Raw genomic sequence first — 15,393 nt, 5'->3', positions numbered from 1 at the left:
ACACTTATGAAGATGGCGTAGTGGTGCCATAGATAGCATTGTTTCTTCACACCTCCAGGAACCCTTGTTTGATTCTGAGACAGGGGTTCCTATCTGTGTGATTTACTCCCACCCCAAGATATGCATGTAGGTGGGTGGATCTATATGTCCCTGGAAGTGTCCCAGTATTATAATTAGCCTGCCCATTTATAGGAATTTCCCCTCTTAAAATACTATTTGTAAAGTAAATGCCAAGATGCTGATTGTCAGCTCACACCAGGAGATGCCAGACATAGATATTGCAAGCATGGAGACTTTCAGACATTTTATTCTTTCAACAGGGAGTGTGCAAAAAAAGTTACGGCCTTTCAGTTATCCGTATAATCATTAGTCCATGTTCCCATAGGGAAGGATGCATTTTGTGTCAACAGATTAGGAAAAATATGATGGCAATACAGGCAATACAGAATTTGTGGAGTCCAGCTATCAAATGTAGTTATTTGTCTAAACTCAAACATGCTGATAAACCTCCCCACAATGTCTATCTCAAGACTGATATTGAAATCATCCCAAGCCGCTAAAACAAAACAAATTATTGAAATCATGATATACAGTACCAACTTTTATTCTTATCATCACATCTTTACAGTATACAAATGCCTTTCAAGGCTCAGATATACAGTGGGGTCCAAAAGTCTGAGAGCAACTGCTTCTATTTTGCCCTCTTTTCATTTCAAATTATATTACTGACAATGGCTTGAATGAAAAATAAAAGCTTTTAAATATGTACAGTACAGGAAATTCATTGTTTCTTAGTATTTTCTCTGCCAATATCTTGCTTTAATGATAGTGTGCACTCAAGATAGATCAAATCCCCCAGTTTCATATGAAAACATGCTTCAAAGGAGGGATTAAAAATAAGGAATATCTGAACCTTTGTACAAAGCAGTTAACATGTTCAATATCACAAATTTCCTTACCTTTAAACAAGAACAAAAATTAGTTGAAACAATTTCCCAGCATTTCAGTGTGATCTTAGACTTCTAGCTCCCACTGTATGTGATGGAGGTTAGATGTTGAATACCAGTGGTCATGTGTGTATTTTGTCTGTTGGAATGCCATTTAATGCAAGTTTATAGCCTCTTCAGTGATCCGTGCTCTTATACCTAGTCTTGTGTGAGCCTTTCTCTTTTGGGTTCTGAGACATCGCAGTCATGCCATGATGCGTAAAAAGGTTCTGTCCATGAGTATCAGTACTGCACTCAGCACAAACATATAAGGTCAGAACCAGCCTGCAAATGCATAGCATTGCAGGTATCGTGAGGTGGGCTATGGACCCATTAGGGGCCATCCTGACTCCTTCGTGGCCTCTTCACAGGCTTGCAGTTTTGAGTAAGCACTCCATAATCTTCTTTAGTCCTTTTTAATCGGTTTACCTGTGATGGCACAAACATGTAACCTCATGAATTTTCAGAAAATATAATAATGTAAAAGATAATCTAAACATAATCTCAGCATGACTTATATTTTTACAGTGCTTACACTGCAGCAAGGTCACAGCAAAACAACTGAACTTAACTCTCCAATTTAACAGCTATGACAAGTTATAGAAAAATAAAGATCATGAAAATTTATGTACCTTGGCATCATGTTCAGCAAACCTCTGGAACATGTTTGCATAGATCTTTTTATCACGCTCATGGTGTTCACGTATCTTGCGTTGGCAGACCGCAATCTGGCAACGGGCTGCACGGTTGCTGGGATTGACATGCAGAACTTGCCGGAAGTCCACAAGGGCCAGACTGAATTCATTCTTCAACAGGCGAGCCTCTCCACGCCGATACAGTGCCTTCTCATTTGCAGAGTCTAGCTCTACCACCTAGCAAAAGCAATTCACAGACTGTAATAGTTAAGTCTTCATTGTGCATTGATGCTGAGTTATCTATAGAAGGCTATCAACTGCTATACCTTGTTACAGCTTTCCACAGCTTGAGAATATTCACGCAAGCGTAGGTAACACAGAGCCAGGTTTAAATTGGCCACAAGCAGGAGGTCCTGAATGGCCTGCTGTTGCTCCTTTCCAACTCCACACTCCATTTCAAGCCATGTTACAATACGCTGATACTGAATGACAGCCTGGTAGTATCGCCCAGTCTGAAACAAAAGGCATAATCTCAATCATCACAATATATGCAAACGTCACAGTGACATGCATATTTAATGATATTACTACAAATCTAAAATTGTCATAATTTATACAGTGAATCAATTATTCTTGACTTGATCATTTATTGGTATGTAATATTATGTATGATATGCTTACATCGTGGTACATTTTTAAGTATTGTCACATGATTGAACACTGCAGCACAAACAGATTAATTAAGGGATGAAACACAAGAGGACATGCTGTTATAAGTAAACAATCACTGATGTGTGCTTGTCCAAAACATCTTGTTGATGATTACAAAACACTGACAGTAGAGACTGCTTCTATATCAACAAATATACTTTTCTCTGTGAAATAACACATTTTGTCAGTTTCTATTAGCCTTGCATTATTTGGAGAGTATGTACAAATTCATGTAAATAAGTGGTTACTATAAAAACACTAAAATATTAGAACAACAAATTTATGGGAACCAGTAATTGAAATGAATGCTGCCATGATATATACATCCATCAGCCATAACATAAAACCACATGCCTAATATTGTATAGGTCCTAATATTGCATTTAAATCCTGTGAGCTGGGGCCTCCATGGAAAAGCCTTTGTCCAGCAAATCCCACAGATGCTCAACTGGATTAAGATCTGGTGAATTGGGATCCCAAGGATCACACTGATTTTATGCCTTATTCCCATAATGCATCCTGGTAACATCTCTTCCACAAGTGAGTGACCTACATGGCATCATCCATTACATAAGAGAAAACATGATTCATAAGACTAAGCCACATGCTTCCATTGTTCCATGGTCCAGTTCTGATGCTCACATACCCAATGGGCACTTTTGGGAGTGGACAGGGGTTAGCATCGGCACTCTGACCGGTCTGCGGCTACGCAGCCCTGCATTGTCTGTTCTGACCACTTTCTACCATAGCCAGCATTAATGTTTACAGCAATTTGTGCTACAGTAGTTCTGGATCAGACCAGGTGGGCCAGCCAATGCTCTGCACACATGCATTAATGAGGCTGCCACACATAGAGTAAAAAAGAGGTTTTAAACAATAATTAAAAAGACTTCTCACCTTGAAGTACTGGGTTCCTTTCTGTTTGACTAAAACTGCTTGCTCTAGTTTCTCACTCAAGACCATTTCCCAGGATTCTTTGGCCTGAAAAAAAATTCAGTTTTATAAACCATTTTCTATGAACACTAGATGGAGTGTTTTTTCTTTGATTGCCATAGAACACTGCCATTGGTCTGTATATGCAATCTACCACGAATTAAGTTAAACTAAAATTCTGTTGGATTTACTTTAACTTAATGTTACAGAAGTTGCTTTTGATATGAACTTAATATCAGTATCTAAATAGCGGTCCTTTTGTTCACCTTTTGAAAATCTTTGAGCGTCACTTCATACAAAAGCTCTGTATTTGGTCCAATTTCCAATTCTGGTTTTCCTTCTTTACCATAGCCATATCTGCAAAATACAGTACTTATCTTTGTAGAAAGTGAAATTTTTAAATAAAAATATTAAATTTAAATTCTTGGTCCATTAATCACTTTAGAACCTACTTGGGTTTTAAGTATAATAGACAGCATTCCCCTTTCTGCATCTTTTCCATGGCCCGATCGACTCCCAGAGGAATACCTATGTCCTCAGATTCTCCCACCACAAATGTGGCATCCCGTGAATCGAACAAACGGCCACAACAACTTCCTTCTAAATGCACTGTAGAACATAAAAAATGACAGCTTTTTCTTAAATTAATTTACATAAATGAATTTTAACTACCTTAAACGATTTTGTACCTTAACTAAAAAAAAAAAAAAAAAAAAAGAAATCAAGCATTCCAGAATTCTAATTAAATGCATACCATGAACTGTGGCTCCATCATTGGGATTGTTGTAGCCTTCACCTTTGACTTTTATTCTCCTTATGATTCCACCATCCTCTGAAAGATCCTCACCTCTAAAGCTCAACAGCTCTACCTGATAAGCAACCAGGTTGGAGTGGAGGGTCATAGAAAGTTATTGATAATATGTTCCAGTAATCTTATATATACAAAAAAAATTATATACAAAAAAAATCTTATATATACATTTTTTTCTAATATGCATGACATATGTAATAAACCTCAAACAAACCTATCTAGCCAGACAGATAAGCATGAATGAAATGTAAAGTCTATTTGTACAAACTGCCCACCTCAAACAATAGTGTAGAATTTGGAGGGATCTTTGGGGGGCTGCCAACAGAGCCATAGGCATATTCTGGCTTACACATCAGCAGACACACTTCTCCTTTCTGCATGGAGCACACACCAATATCCCATGCTTTGATCACCTGACCTTCAAGACAGCAATAGAGAGGACACCATGAACATCTAATAATATCGGTAGCACTAATGCCATTATAAAAAAAAATGAATACTTTTAAAACAAACTTGCACTTCAACATAAAGAATTGCAGTCCAGGGAGGTGCAACAGAAAGAGGCAGAACATACAGTAGTGTGCCATCAGCATCATTTAATATGTCAGGAACTGTTTATGGTATAATAGTAATAGGCTCTGTGTGACTTGCATGACTAAGGGTTATAAGGTAACAGGAATTTCAACTCTGCCTTAATACCACTGTGGGTGTAAGAATATGAACTACAAAAGTACAAAGAAGAAATAAAAGTAAGGCCTAGAGAACATCCAATTCTCATGGGTATTAAGCAGAAACATGCCATGACATTGAGATGGCTAGTTCATAAACAGATGAACAGAGATAAGTATTTAAATAGTCAACTTGACACAGATGTACAATAAATTAAAATGTCTCTACTACGTGACATCTGTTACTGACATCAGTTACAGGCTTGTGTCTAACCAGAATTTTATATTTTGTGGCACTTTATGGTTTACGCATAACCATAAGGTATATAAATAGTAAATTGTAGGTCTGGTATTTTTAAATCCTTGTCACCATTTCCAAAAAAAAACAGACAAAAACACAAAAACAATATCATAGCTACATTACTAGCTAATGGGTTTAACAAAAATTAATGTAATTGCAATACCTTTGCCTACATTGAAGACAAAAGGTTCCTTGTGGTCATAACTGGAGTCAAACTTTTTCCCATTAAGCAATTTTCCAGTGTATTGAACATGCACCTTGTCCCCAATCATAGGCTTCTCTCCCTCTGTACCATGTCGCTTCACAATCTGTTGAGATTGTGAAAGAGATCATAATCATCAACATCATCCCTTCATTTAAAAAACAGCATCTTAATTATATCAAGGCTTAGGCAACAATTATATAAATCGTCAAACCACAGACTTGGTTGCGGTAGATGTTTATCACTACTTATATCTGCAACAATCTAGGTACATTGTCATTGTGCACAAATCATCATTCAGACTCAATGAAAATATTATGTCAGTTAACAAATATTCACTGAGATGGACAGAAATAGTGCTAAAGCAATAATAGTTTTACTAGCCTTGCACACTCCCCGGTCTTTGTTTGGTGTGATGTCTATTCCCTGTGAGGAAAAGAGGGCAATAGGAGACTGTGCAGTTGGGCACACATCCTCAAATTTCGCCATCTCCTCAAGACATACCCTTGAAAAACAAATACACATACAAACACAACCTTTACATACAAAATAAAATTATCACATATTAATTAATTTTTTAAAATATTATTTAATAGCAGTTAACTGCTATTTAATAACAGTATAATAATAGCAGTCTAATAGCTCATTTTAACTATGTAGTGAATTGGTGTGATTATATAATATAACTATTGTGTAAAAACACAAAATAAATGTACAATAGAAAGATATATAGCATGGTATTTGGGAGATTTTTCGAACTTCTATTAATATTTATAGCACAATTTATACAACTCAAATAAACTGTGTGAAAAAGATGTGGACATAACTTAATAAAATTTAACAATGTCTAAATGTCACACTGTTCATTTCTTTCTCTCCTTCTTATTCTTGGCTCTTTTGATAGCAGGCCTGACTACATTGGTACGATGCTGAGCAAAGTAAGTTTTATTTGGCATCATTCAGTGTGTGTATACAGATACACAACTGTACCTATTACACAAAGTTTTGTTTCCATATCCTGTTGTATGCTGGGGTTTACAAAATGTGTAATCCTCAAAAAGCTTAGACCAACTGGAGAGTTTCTTGCTTACACAATCTGAAACATTTTATTTTTAAACTTGGTTAAGTCTGCAAACTATGTAGAGAAAAGCTATAACTGCATCTTATTTTATCATTGTGGCATGCCCTCTCTTCATAACACTTTACAGCTTTCTGTATGGCTTTCTATTCTAAAAGACTAATAAATGCAATGGAACAGCCAAATAAATAAAAATGTCTTAAAAACATGTATCTTTAGTTCAACCTACAATATAATAAATAAATACTAAATAAATGTGACTGACTTAATTAATGAATATGGTTTCAAAACATTAACATCTATAGCATCTGGTAAATCCACATCAGCTTCAGATTTTTAAACTGGACTAATAATTTTTATAAATTAGTAGCAGTGATTGTCATTATTAGTAATGTTTTAGCAAATTTTTCCCCAGATTTATTCACAGATCATTCATTCAACTCTAGATTTTTAATGACAAATACATACACACACACCACACACACACAGAGAGAGAGAGAGAGAGAGAGAGAGAGAGAGAAAGAGAGCGAAAGACTTCACTATCTGATCAGATGCACAATTAAGCATTTGCATTTGTTTATGTTATAATGAGAAACCCTGTGTCTTTGTCTCCTGTCTGATTTTTTCCAATCTGTATATATGTTTATCCTGAAGCACACTGTCAGCTCCATGCGTGGGTATGTGTGTGTCTCTGGTAAGAGGAGGCGTGTGTGTGTGTGCGTGTGTGTTGTGTGTGTGTGTATGTGTGTGTGTGTGTGTGTACACTCATGAGTGTGTGCTGGGGAACACCATGTTCCCTCTATTCACAGTTCCTGGCACAATCCAGTGGCGTATACCAAATTTCTATCTTCACACTGGGTCTCAGAGACCACTCTCAACCATTTCAACTCCAAATATAAATCAAACATGCTTCCCATTTCATAACTATTCATATGTTTATCTATTAAAATGATACATTACGAAATGTCAAGAGCATATATCTGTACCATAATCACCATACCATATCACATAAAGCAAGAAACAAACTACATCCATTGTTTCAGATAAACACACTGTTTAGGTGGCAATAAGGTTTAAGTGAGTGAAGATATGTCGCTTAGATATAAAAAGTCAGAAAAATAACGGAAAAGATACAAGACCAAAACCAAATCAGAGAAGAGAACATTCAGTTCAGTCCTGCAAGATACACACTATTACTCAAGGATTGTACTCAAACTGCTTATTTATAGACACACATACTGTGTTTGTGGAAACATAGACAGTGATATGCTACTAATAACTCACAATCATCAAATATGTATTGTTTATATTTTCCCTACACCCTTAACTTCTCTACATATTCTCAGCAACACATTTCAATATATTCCCATGGTTCCTGACTTTTAGATGATCTATCTATCTATCTATCTATCTATCTATCTATCTATCTATCTATCTATCATGGATATTTAAAAATTCTATTCCTGTTAAAATATAAAGTTTTTGTGATTTAAATATAAGTTACATAATTTCAGAACTTTTTTCACCTTCATTGTGAGATTACAACATATAAAAATTAAGTGAAAAACAATCAGAAACATTTTTGAGAAAACAGAAAAGTTTGTACACTCGTTTATAATTGGGAATGTGGCAGTGACAACCAATCACATTCAATCTCATGTTCAATAATAATTATCATATGTGTGTCATCAGTGAAATTATTCTGATTAACCCAAATAAAGCTCAGTTTTTGCAGGATCCTCTTAGTTTCATCAGACTGCTCAAGGCATAGTCCACAAGGAGCTTAAAATCATGCGAGGTATCAGACTTAAAAAGTTAATGATCAGGAGAGGGGTATAAATGAAATTTCAAAAATATTAGATGTACCATGGAACACAGTTAAGGCCATTATCTACAAATAGAGAAAATAGAACATCACAGTGACATCACCAAGAACAGGGTGTCCTTCCAACATTTATATAAAGACAAAAACTTTTAACGGAGGCTGCCAAGAGATCGACGGCAACATTAAAGGAGCTGCAGAAATATCTGATAAATAATGATTTCTAGACAACAATGTCTAATATTCTTCACAGGCCTGTGCTATTGGTTAGAGTGAATAGTCTGAAGCCCTTTCTCACAAAAAGCATCCAAGCTCAATAAAATCAGATTAAACTATGTGGAGAAATGGGTTATGGTCTGATGAGACCAACTCAATAATAAATCCATAAATACAAAAGATATGTTTGACGCAATAAAGAAAAGCAGATCACCAAAAAAACACCACACACACAGGGTAGCATGGTGGTAGCAACTTTAAACTATAGTTGGATAAAGCTGGATGCTTTTCATCAAGAACTGGGGCTTTTATCAAGGTGGAGAGAATCATGAAGAGCCAGTAAAGTTTTATGCAAAACCATGAGGCATCTGCTAGTAAGCTAAAGATGAAGACGAATTTCACCTTTCAGCACAACAACGACCCAAATCACTACATCCAAATAAACAAATAAACAGTTTAACCAAAACCCAGACGTGAATCCAGCTACAAATCTATACTGTGACTGTGGCTCTGCACCGGAGATAGGAGAAAAGATGTGTGGAATTAAATCAAAAAAAGCTTTAACAAAGTATGAACATGTACACTTATGCAACCAAATTTTGCCTATTTTTCCTAATTGTGGTAGCCTATGTGGTAGGGATGTGGTAGCCTAGTGGTTAAGGTGTTGGGCTACCAATCAGAAGGTTGTGAGTTTGATTCCTATGTCCACCAAGCTGCCACTGCTGGGTCACTGAGCAAGGCCCTTAACCCTCAATTGCTCAGTTGTATATAAAATGTAAGTCGCTCTGGATAAGGGTGTCTGCTAAATGCTGTAAATGTTTTAGATTTTCTTCCACTTACTTTTTATATGTGGTAATTTCACACTGAGGGAGGAAACATTCAGTATATATAAACTATGGAATTACAACATGGATAAATGATCCTGGCACAGAGTATTAAGTAGTTTTTTAATATTTCCTTAAAAAAGTAAGCAGTCTTTTTCTGTCTGTTCCTATTCTCCCTGTTTCAAGCAGCATACAGAGCCACTTCTGTGCCTGTCTATCCCTGAGCTTATCTCATCCAAATTATACACCTATCTGAATCCCACCTACGTCATGGTGATGCATCTTGACATTCTTCTGATAATTAAATTAAACTTCAGCTTACGAGTGTAACTCAACCACATCCAGTATTTCTTAGACAAAGACGCAAATGAGCCATAGTTAATTCATTCTTTCCTCACACATCATCCACACTGAAACACACTTAGATAACATCTCAGGTTCAAACACAATGCCACATAGGCACACACAATTATGTGCCAATATACAATTTATATCTTTTAACCTATTTTTTTTAACATAAATTCCCTCTTATCATCTGTCATCTTTGCCAAAATAAAACAAAGCAATTTCACTTGATTTGTAAACTCCATATTCCACTGATATCATATTTCCATCCTTCTTATAGATGTCATTCACACTAGCAGGTACGTTCTGTTCTTTCAAAACAGGAACATGACCAGGAGCATGTGCTTTCATAAGTTCTAGGAAAACCCTTCAGGCTTGCATTGTATGCTGACAGCTTGGAAAATGCAGCGTGTTCACCCTGATATCCGTGCATATGTAAAAGTTATTGTTTACCAAGCATTTACCTACCATCCTGTAGTAGCCGATGCAAATATTAGACCAGGCTTCAGATAGACTCAGGAATAATAAGTGTCAGTTTCCCTACATGAGCTTTTGAATGGCAATTTGGGTTCACTGAGTTCTTCTGAACTCAGGCATCACAGTAAGGGGGGTAATACGATGACATAGACATCTTATGGTTTGCCTTTTATAAAATGTAGTATATAGCTTAAAGTATATCGCCTGTACCTATATTAGGTTCTACTTGCTGCCTGCATTTTAAATTAGTACTCTATTAAGCCAATATTATAGCTTTAACGTTTTGGGCTGTCTTAACATGAAGGATTAACATCTTTAATCCGTTTAATAAGTATCATTCTTATAAGTATTTTTTGAGATGAACTAGTTGAATACTCACGACCTTGTTGTAGCACCATGAAATAGAGAAATGAACATTATTAAACCAGATCTTTTCTTGTTGCTGGGGTGGCAGCATCAAGGGTAGATCTTTTGTGGCTTTAATATGTGCCTTTCCCCTGGACACATGGCTGTAGTGGACCTTTAAAAAGATTTCAAATGAGTAGAATTGTAGGATAAAGCTTTAAAGATTCACTACATGTCCCTTTCTAGGTAAAAAATAAAAAAAAAACACTAAAGGTACAAAATGTGTACACTCTCCAGCGACAAGGAAAAGGTACAGCTGTGTACGTTTTTCTAAAAGTGTGGCAAGGCTTAGATAGACAGATAGATAGATAGATAGATAGATAGATAGATAGATAGATAGATAGATAGATAGATAGATAGATAGATAGATAGATAGTTACTTACAATATTTCACTTTTGTCTCCCGTCTGTCTCATGCGCTTGACTGTATAATCCGCAAGGAACTTTATACAAATTTTGCCGGCAAGTGCAACATGTAACCGTAGCGCTTTATGTGCGCCGTGTGCGCTGCCGCTGCCGGAGAGGAAGCCCGCCCTCTTCCACCGTGAGTACTAAATGTTCCAGCGGTGCTATTTTACGCCGCTTAAGCTGAACAACAAAGCCACATGGACTGGGGGTGGGGGGTGAAACGACGAACATGGGAGGCGGAGTGAACGAGGGCTGGGCATTGCTCATAGTAAAAAAAAAAAAAAAAAAAAAAAAAAAAAGGGCAGGTTCTTGTAAACTATCCACAAAGTAACACAATGTTCCGGCTGCGCTGTAGCTCGCTGTGATGAGAACACTGTGTCCTAGTAGACACCGTGACCCGTAACCCGTTCTGTGCCGAATCAGTGTGTATACAGTGTACAGAGCCGCAAACACTCCACATCCATATCGTATGTTATAACGAACACTGGAACGTCAAATCAACGTTTATTTTTTTTTTTTATCACAGCTGATCGTTTACTTCCATTCTAAAGTGCTACGTGTTTTTTCCCCTTTCTTGCTGCCGCGTGAGATTATTTATAGCCTACAAAAGCTTAACCTGCGCCTTCAGCAGTGTCTGCGTTTCACTCCTCTAGCAAACATCTGATCATACACTCATCTGATTAGAAACGTTCATTACAATCAACTGTAGAAAAACATGCAGAAATAAGAAAAAGAAAGAGAAGGAAGGAAAACTACCAATACTGCAAACAGATGAAAATAGCTTACGTGAAAAAAAAATCACATACATGTGAATGGAGCTATTGTGAAAAATAGAATCATTATAGAATAGAAAGTACAAAGTTAAAACCGGTGTAGAAGACAGTGGGTATACTGCACAAAAGATGAACATCTATAAAAAAAAAATTCTATGTGTAAAATGAGCACATTTAGTTATGTGGGGTTAACTGTCAGCCCTTTGTGTACCCTCGAAGCATCCGCAACTCACTTGATGCAGCACAGGGGATTAGAACCAAAATAACATGCTGTTACAGTACTTCTGTTCTTCTAACATGTCCCTTTTACTCTTTTATTACAGAAGACATGATGTTCTCCTATTCATTTACACTGCAGTAAAGCTTGTGTGCTAACGAGAGCTCAAGACTGAAGGAGTTTTCAGTCTAATCAACAAAAAAAATGTGTAGCAATGATAATCTGTCAAGTCATTATATGTGTGAACAAACCATTTCCTGTTTTATTAAATATCTTAATTAAACTTGTTAGCCAATTGGCTAAAGGTGTTTGCTCTGTGTAGTACAATGGTGTACTGTCTGACTGCAGTCTGATAGCTGTATTAGGATTTAGAGTACCAACTTGCAAAATATAACCCTATTCATTTTAGGTCTGATGATACACAACCCTTCAAATGGTTATCCTTGAGAAAGGCAGAATGGTTTTTGTTGTTTGTGAGATGTTCATTAAAGTTGGCTCAAGAAGCAGACTATAAGCAGGAGGATATTCAACGACGCCACTCTCTTAGCGCTCTACGCAATTATGAGAAAATGGTCACAATTCTCTACACAGATATCATATCTTATTTTCTAGCTCTTTGTGTATTCTAAATAATTATATGTTCTTTTATATGTTTTTGTATGTCATTTTTTATTCTTTAGATACCCTAATCTACCCTTTTAACAAATCACTGAGTGTTTAATAAGAGTGTTAGTTCTACAGTCAAAGGTAAATATGAATACTGTCATGCAATGCTAGCAGATGGAGGTAAGTCACTGAACACTAAGTGTTGTCCTCACATCTCTGACTCCAAACTAACAGTGTTTTAGCCTAAAAGTATTCTTAGACACTGGCCTATTTGTACCAGAATGAGTTTTCCACAGAGAATAGAAAGCATTTCTGTAAATCATTGTACATAAGAAAATCTACCAAATTCTGTTATTTGTGTAGCTATAATGCAATTGAACCATTCTGTAGTGGCATCAGTGCATAATTACGATGCATTAGTAATCACAGTACTGTATACGACTTGATTTAGGTCACTGTTAACACATGCTGTACTACAGACAGACAAAATAAATACTGGTTTAGAGCATGTTCAGGGACGGCTATTAAAGACTGTTATGAGTTGGAGGGTTCGTTTCTCTGATATAACATCTTAAAATGCCTACATGATGGATAAGGTAAATGCAGTTAAATGTCATGGTCCTGCAGGTTTTAGTGTTCTTATCTTTCAACCACATTATACCTGCTTGTATGAATGCCTTTTAATGACAGACTCTGTTCTGTACATACAGCACTATTATTTGTCAGTACTGATCTAAATATGTAGCTGATGCTTTATGTTTATATATACTTTCTAAATAAACTTTCTATATATAAACTTTTTATGTTACATATCTAAATTTGTAAATTTGCTAAACATGATACATGCAAATGTTGACTATAAAATGTCATCCTGGGTTTGATGTTTTTAACATGATTGCAGTTATAACATGAAACATAGTAATTTATTTTGTACCCCACACAGCAAGTAAAGTAAATAAGTATTTTGAAAACAATGTGTTTAATAGATTTCTTGTATATTGCATTTCTAAACATAGTCACGCATCTCAAATATTTCCTATTAGAAGAGATCACTAGAAAAATTATCTCCTCTATCTTGGGTATCTGGAGTGTTGCTTACAATATTTCCCCTGCGATGAGGCCCTGGGCTGAGGCTGTCTAGAATCTGTTTGACATTCCTGTCCTAGAATGAGTAGGACTTTATTCAATATTCTAGTGATAGCCACAGAACCTTTTAGCACTGTAATAATAATAGGTAAATTCATGTTTAAATTGAAGCAAACAAACATAAATAGCAGAAGGTTTGTGTAGACTATGCATTCTTTGGACCAGTGGTAGGAACTGGTAAATAATGAGAGTTAGACAATGACTACAATTTGTGTGTTATTGTTACATCCATAACTATACATTTATTATCCTTTTAATAATGGTAAATAACAATATGTGACAGATAGGGCTAAACAGAGCCATAAACTGCTTTCACTCTCTCACTGTGTGTGTGTGTGTGTGTGTGTGTGTATGTGTGTGTGTGTGTGCGCGCGTGCATGCACGTGTGTGTGTGTAATGGACAGGAGGGTGAGTTCATATAAGGTTACACAGTCATCAGGAAGTGAAATATAACAGAATGTGCAGTGCTAATCTGTTTGAAAAACACATGATGTACCACTTATGATTACACATATCCACACACTACTAAGATTGTGAAAAACTGGCTTTTTATTTCAGTTGAAATAGCAGTTTACAAAATAGCTGAATTATATATTGGTCATATATTAGAAACAGCATATAATAAGAATATGTAAAACTTGTACCAGAATGTGTACTCCACTTTTTGCCCTAAGGTTTAAGAGAATTTATCCAAGAGAAACTGGTTAATTGATTTGAAGCAGTAAATAAGCCCTCTGTAAGTTTGCATTTCCTGCTCTCAAAGCACCTCAGTTAACTAATTAACTGATTATGTAGCTGTTTGTATGTTAGTTGTTATGGGAGCAAGCAAATTCTAAAGCAAGCAGAGCAGTGAGTTCTCAGAAGGGGAACTTAATGCAAATGACAGAATTTACATTATTATTATTATTATTATTATTATTATTATTATTATTATTATTATTGATGTACTTATTTCTTAAATAGAGTTCTAGCTTCAGTGAAGTTTGGATGTTTAGGTTTTAGTGTTCCTACACCTAATGCATCTCTGAATTAAAGCAATTTCTATTTACTGGATTACAGTATGTTACATAACTATTATAACTATTACATAAGACATCTTACTAAACTGACTTAAAGTTCAAGCAGAGATGAAAATAAGTGAAGTAATTAGGCTAAGTGAAGAAAACAGAGTTAAGCAGGTAAGTTAAATAAGCAAGTACATAAAGTAGTTACCTAATAAATTAGAAAGAAAGAAAGAAAGAAAGAAAGAAAGAAAGAAAGATAGCACAGTAGATTGTTAATACTGGTTAAAATATCTACAAACAGCTTTACCCTCCTTGTATCATTAATTGCCCCTGGTGTCGTACTCTATATTTCCATGTATGTAATCATGTAAACAGCCCTGAAGCCGGAAATACTGCTGTCTTTACATAGCAATAACCTTTTAAGGATGTACAACTATAATGACGGATGAGACCGCGGAATCTGATTGGTTGACTTCCAGCGTTGCTTTAATGTATATGTAGTTCACGAAACGAAAGTGCATACCATAAAGAACTACAAGTCAAATGTTTGTTTTTCGGTACAATAATATAACATTGAATATAGCCATACAATATTTAAAAACGGTTAGCTAATATCAAGATGCAGTCGGAAATGTACTTCTTACTAATAGTTTATTTACTTTTTGGTAAAGTAGATTACTAGAATGTATCTTTTTTTTTTTTCACTTGGAAATTCCAAGTGAAAAGAAAAATAAATACAAAATAGGTGTGGGTGTGTGTGTGTATCAGTCCCTATTTTTTTAAAAAAATACTATTTATAACTGGCTTTTCAATAACATCTGTTTG

At 35.7% G+C, this 15,393-nt stretch overlaps 1 protein-coding gene across 2 annotated transcripts; it reads right to left on the bottom strand.

Moving 5' to 3' along the window:
- Positions 1 to 291: 291 nt before the first annotated feature.
- Positions 292 to 11,011, bottom strand: fkbp5 (FKBP prolyl isomerase 5). Of its 2 annotated transcripts, XM_060867943.1 has the most exons (12): positions 10,799 to 11,011; positions 10,389 to 10,529; positions 5,632 to 5,752; positions 5,209 to 5,353; positions 4,352 to 4,494; positions 4,020 to 4,134; positions 3,718 to 3,874; positions 3,532 to 3,622; positions 3,230 to 3,313; positions 1,948 to 2,133; positions 1,619 to 1,858; positions 292 to 1,415 (listed from the first exon to the last, which is right to left on the bottom strand). In XM_060867943.1, the coding sequence occupies exons 2-12, from the start codon at positions 10,424 to 10,426 to the stop codon at positions 1,320 to 1,322; spliced, it is 1,416 nt and encodes a 471-aa protein (XP_060723926.1). In that variant the 5' UTR covers positions 10,427 to 10,529; positions 10,799 to 11,011; the 3' UTR covers positions 292 to 1,319. The 2 variants fall into 2 exon arrangements, with proteins under 2 accessions (XP_060723926.1, XP_060723927.1); XM_060867944.1 differs by lacking the exon at positions 10,389 to 10,529 and having other exon boundaries at positions 10,799 to 11,009.
- Positions 11,012 to 15,393: the final 4,382 nt, after the last annotated feature.

The sequence above is a fragment of the Tachysurus vachellii genome, chromosome 4, assembly GCF_030014155.1.
Source record: "Tachysurus vachellii isolate PV-2020 chromosome 4, HZAU_Pvac_v1, whole genome shotgun sequence".
Lineage (NCBI taxonomy): Eukaryota > Metazoa > Chordata > Actinopteri > Siluriformes > Bagridae > Tachysurus > Tachysurus vachellii.
Note: the sequence above shows the minus strand (reverse complement) of the source record. Positions and strands in the feature narration are given on the sequence as shown.

Bases quoted from the DNA above. Each gene is read 5' to 3' on its own strand.
- fkbp5 (XM_060867943.1), bottom strand. From the start codon at position 10,426: ATGTTCATTTCTCTATTTCATGGTGCTACAACAAGGTC. The intron at 5,354-5,631 runs GCTAGTAAAACT...CAATCTCAACAG, and splicing joins AAGACCGGGGAGTGTGCAAG to ATTGTGAAGCGACATGGTAC. The intron at 4,495-5,208 runs GTATTGCAATTA...GCTGTCTTGAAG, and splicing joins TGTCTTCAATGTAGGCAAAG to GTCAGGTGATCAAAGCATGG.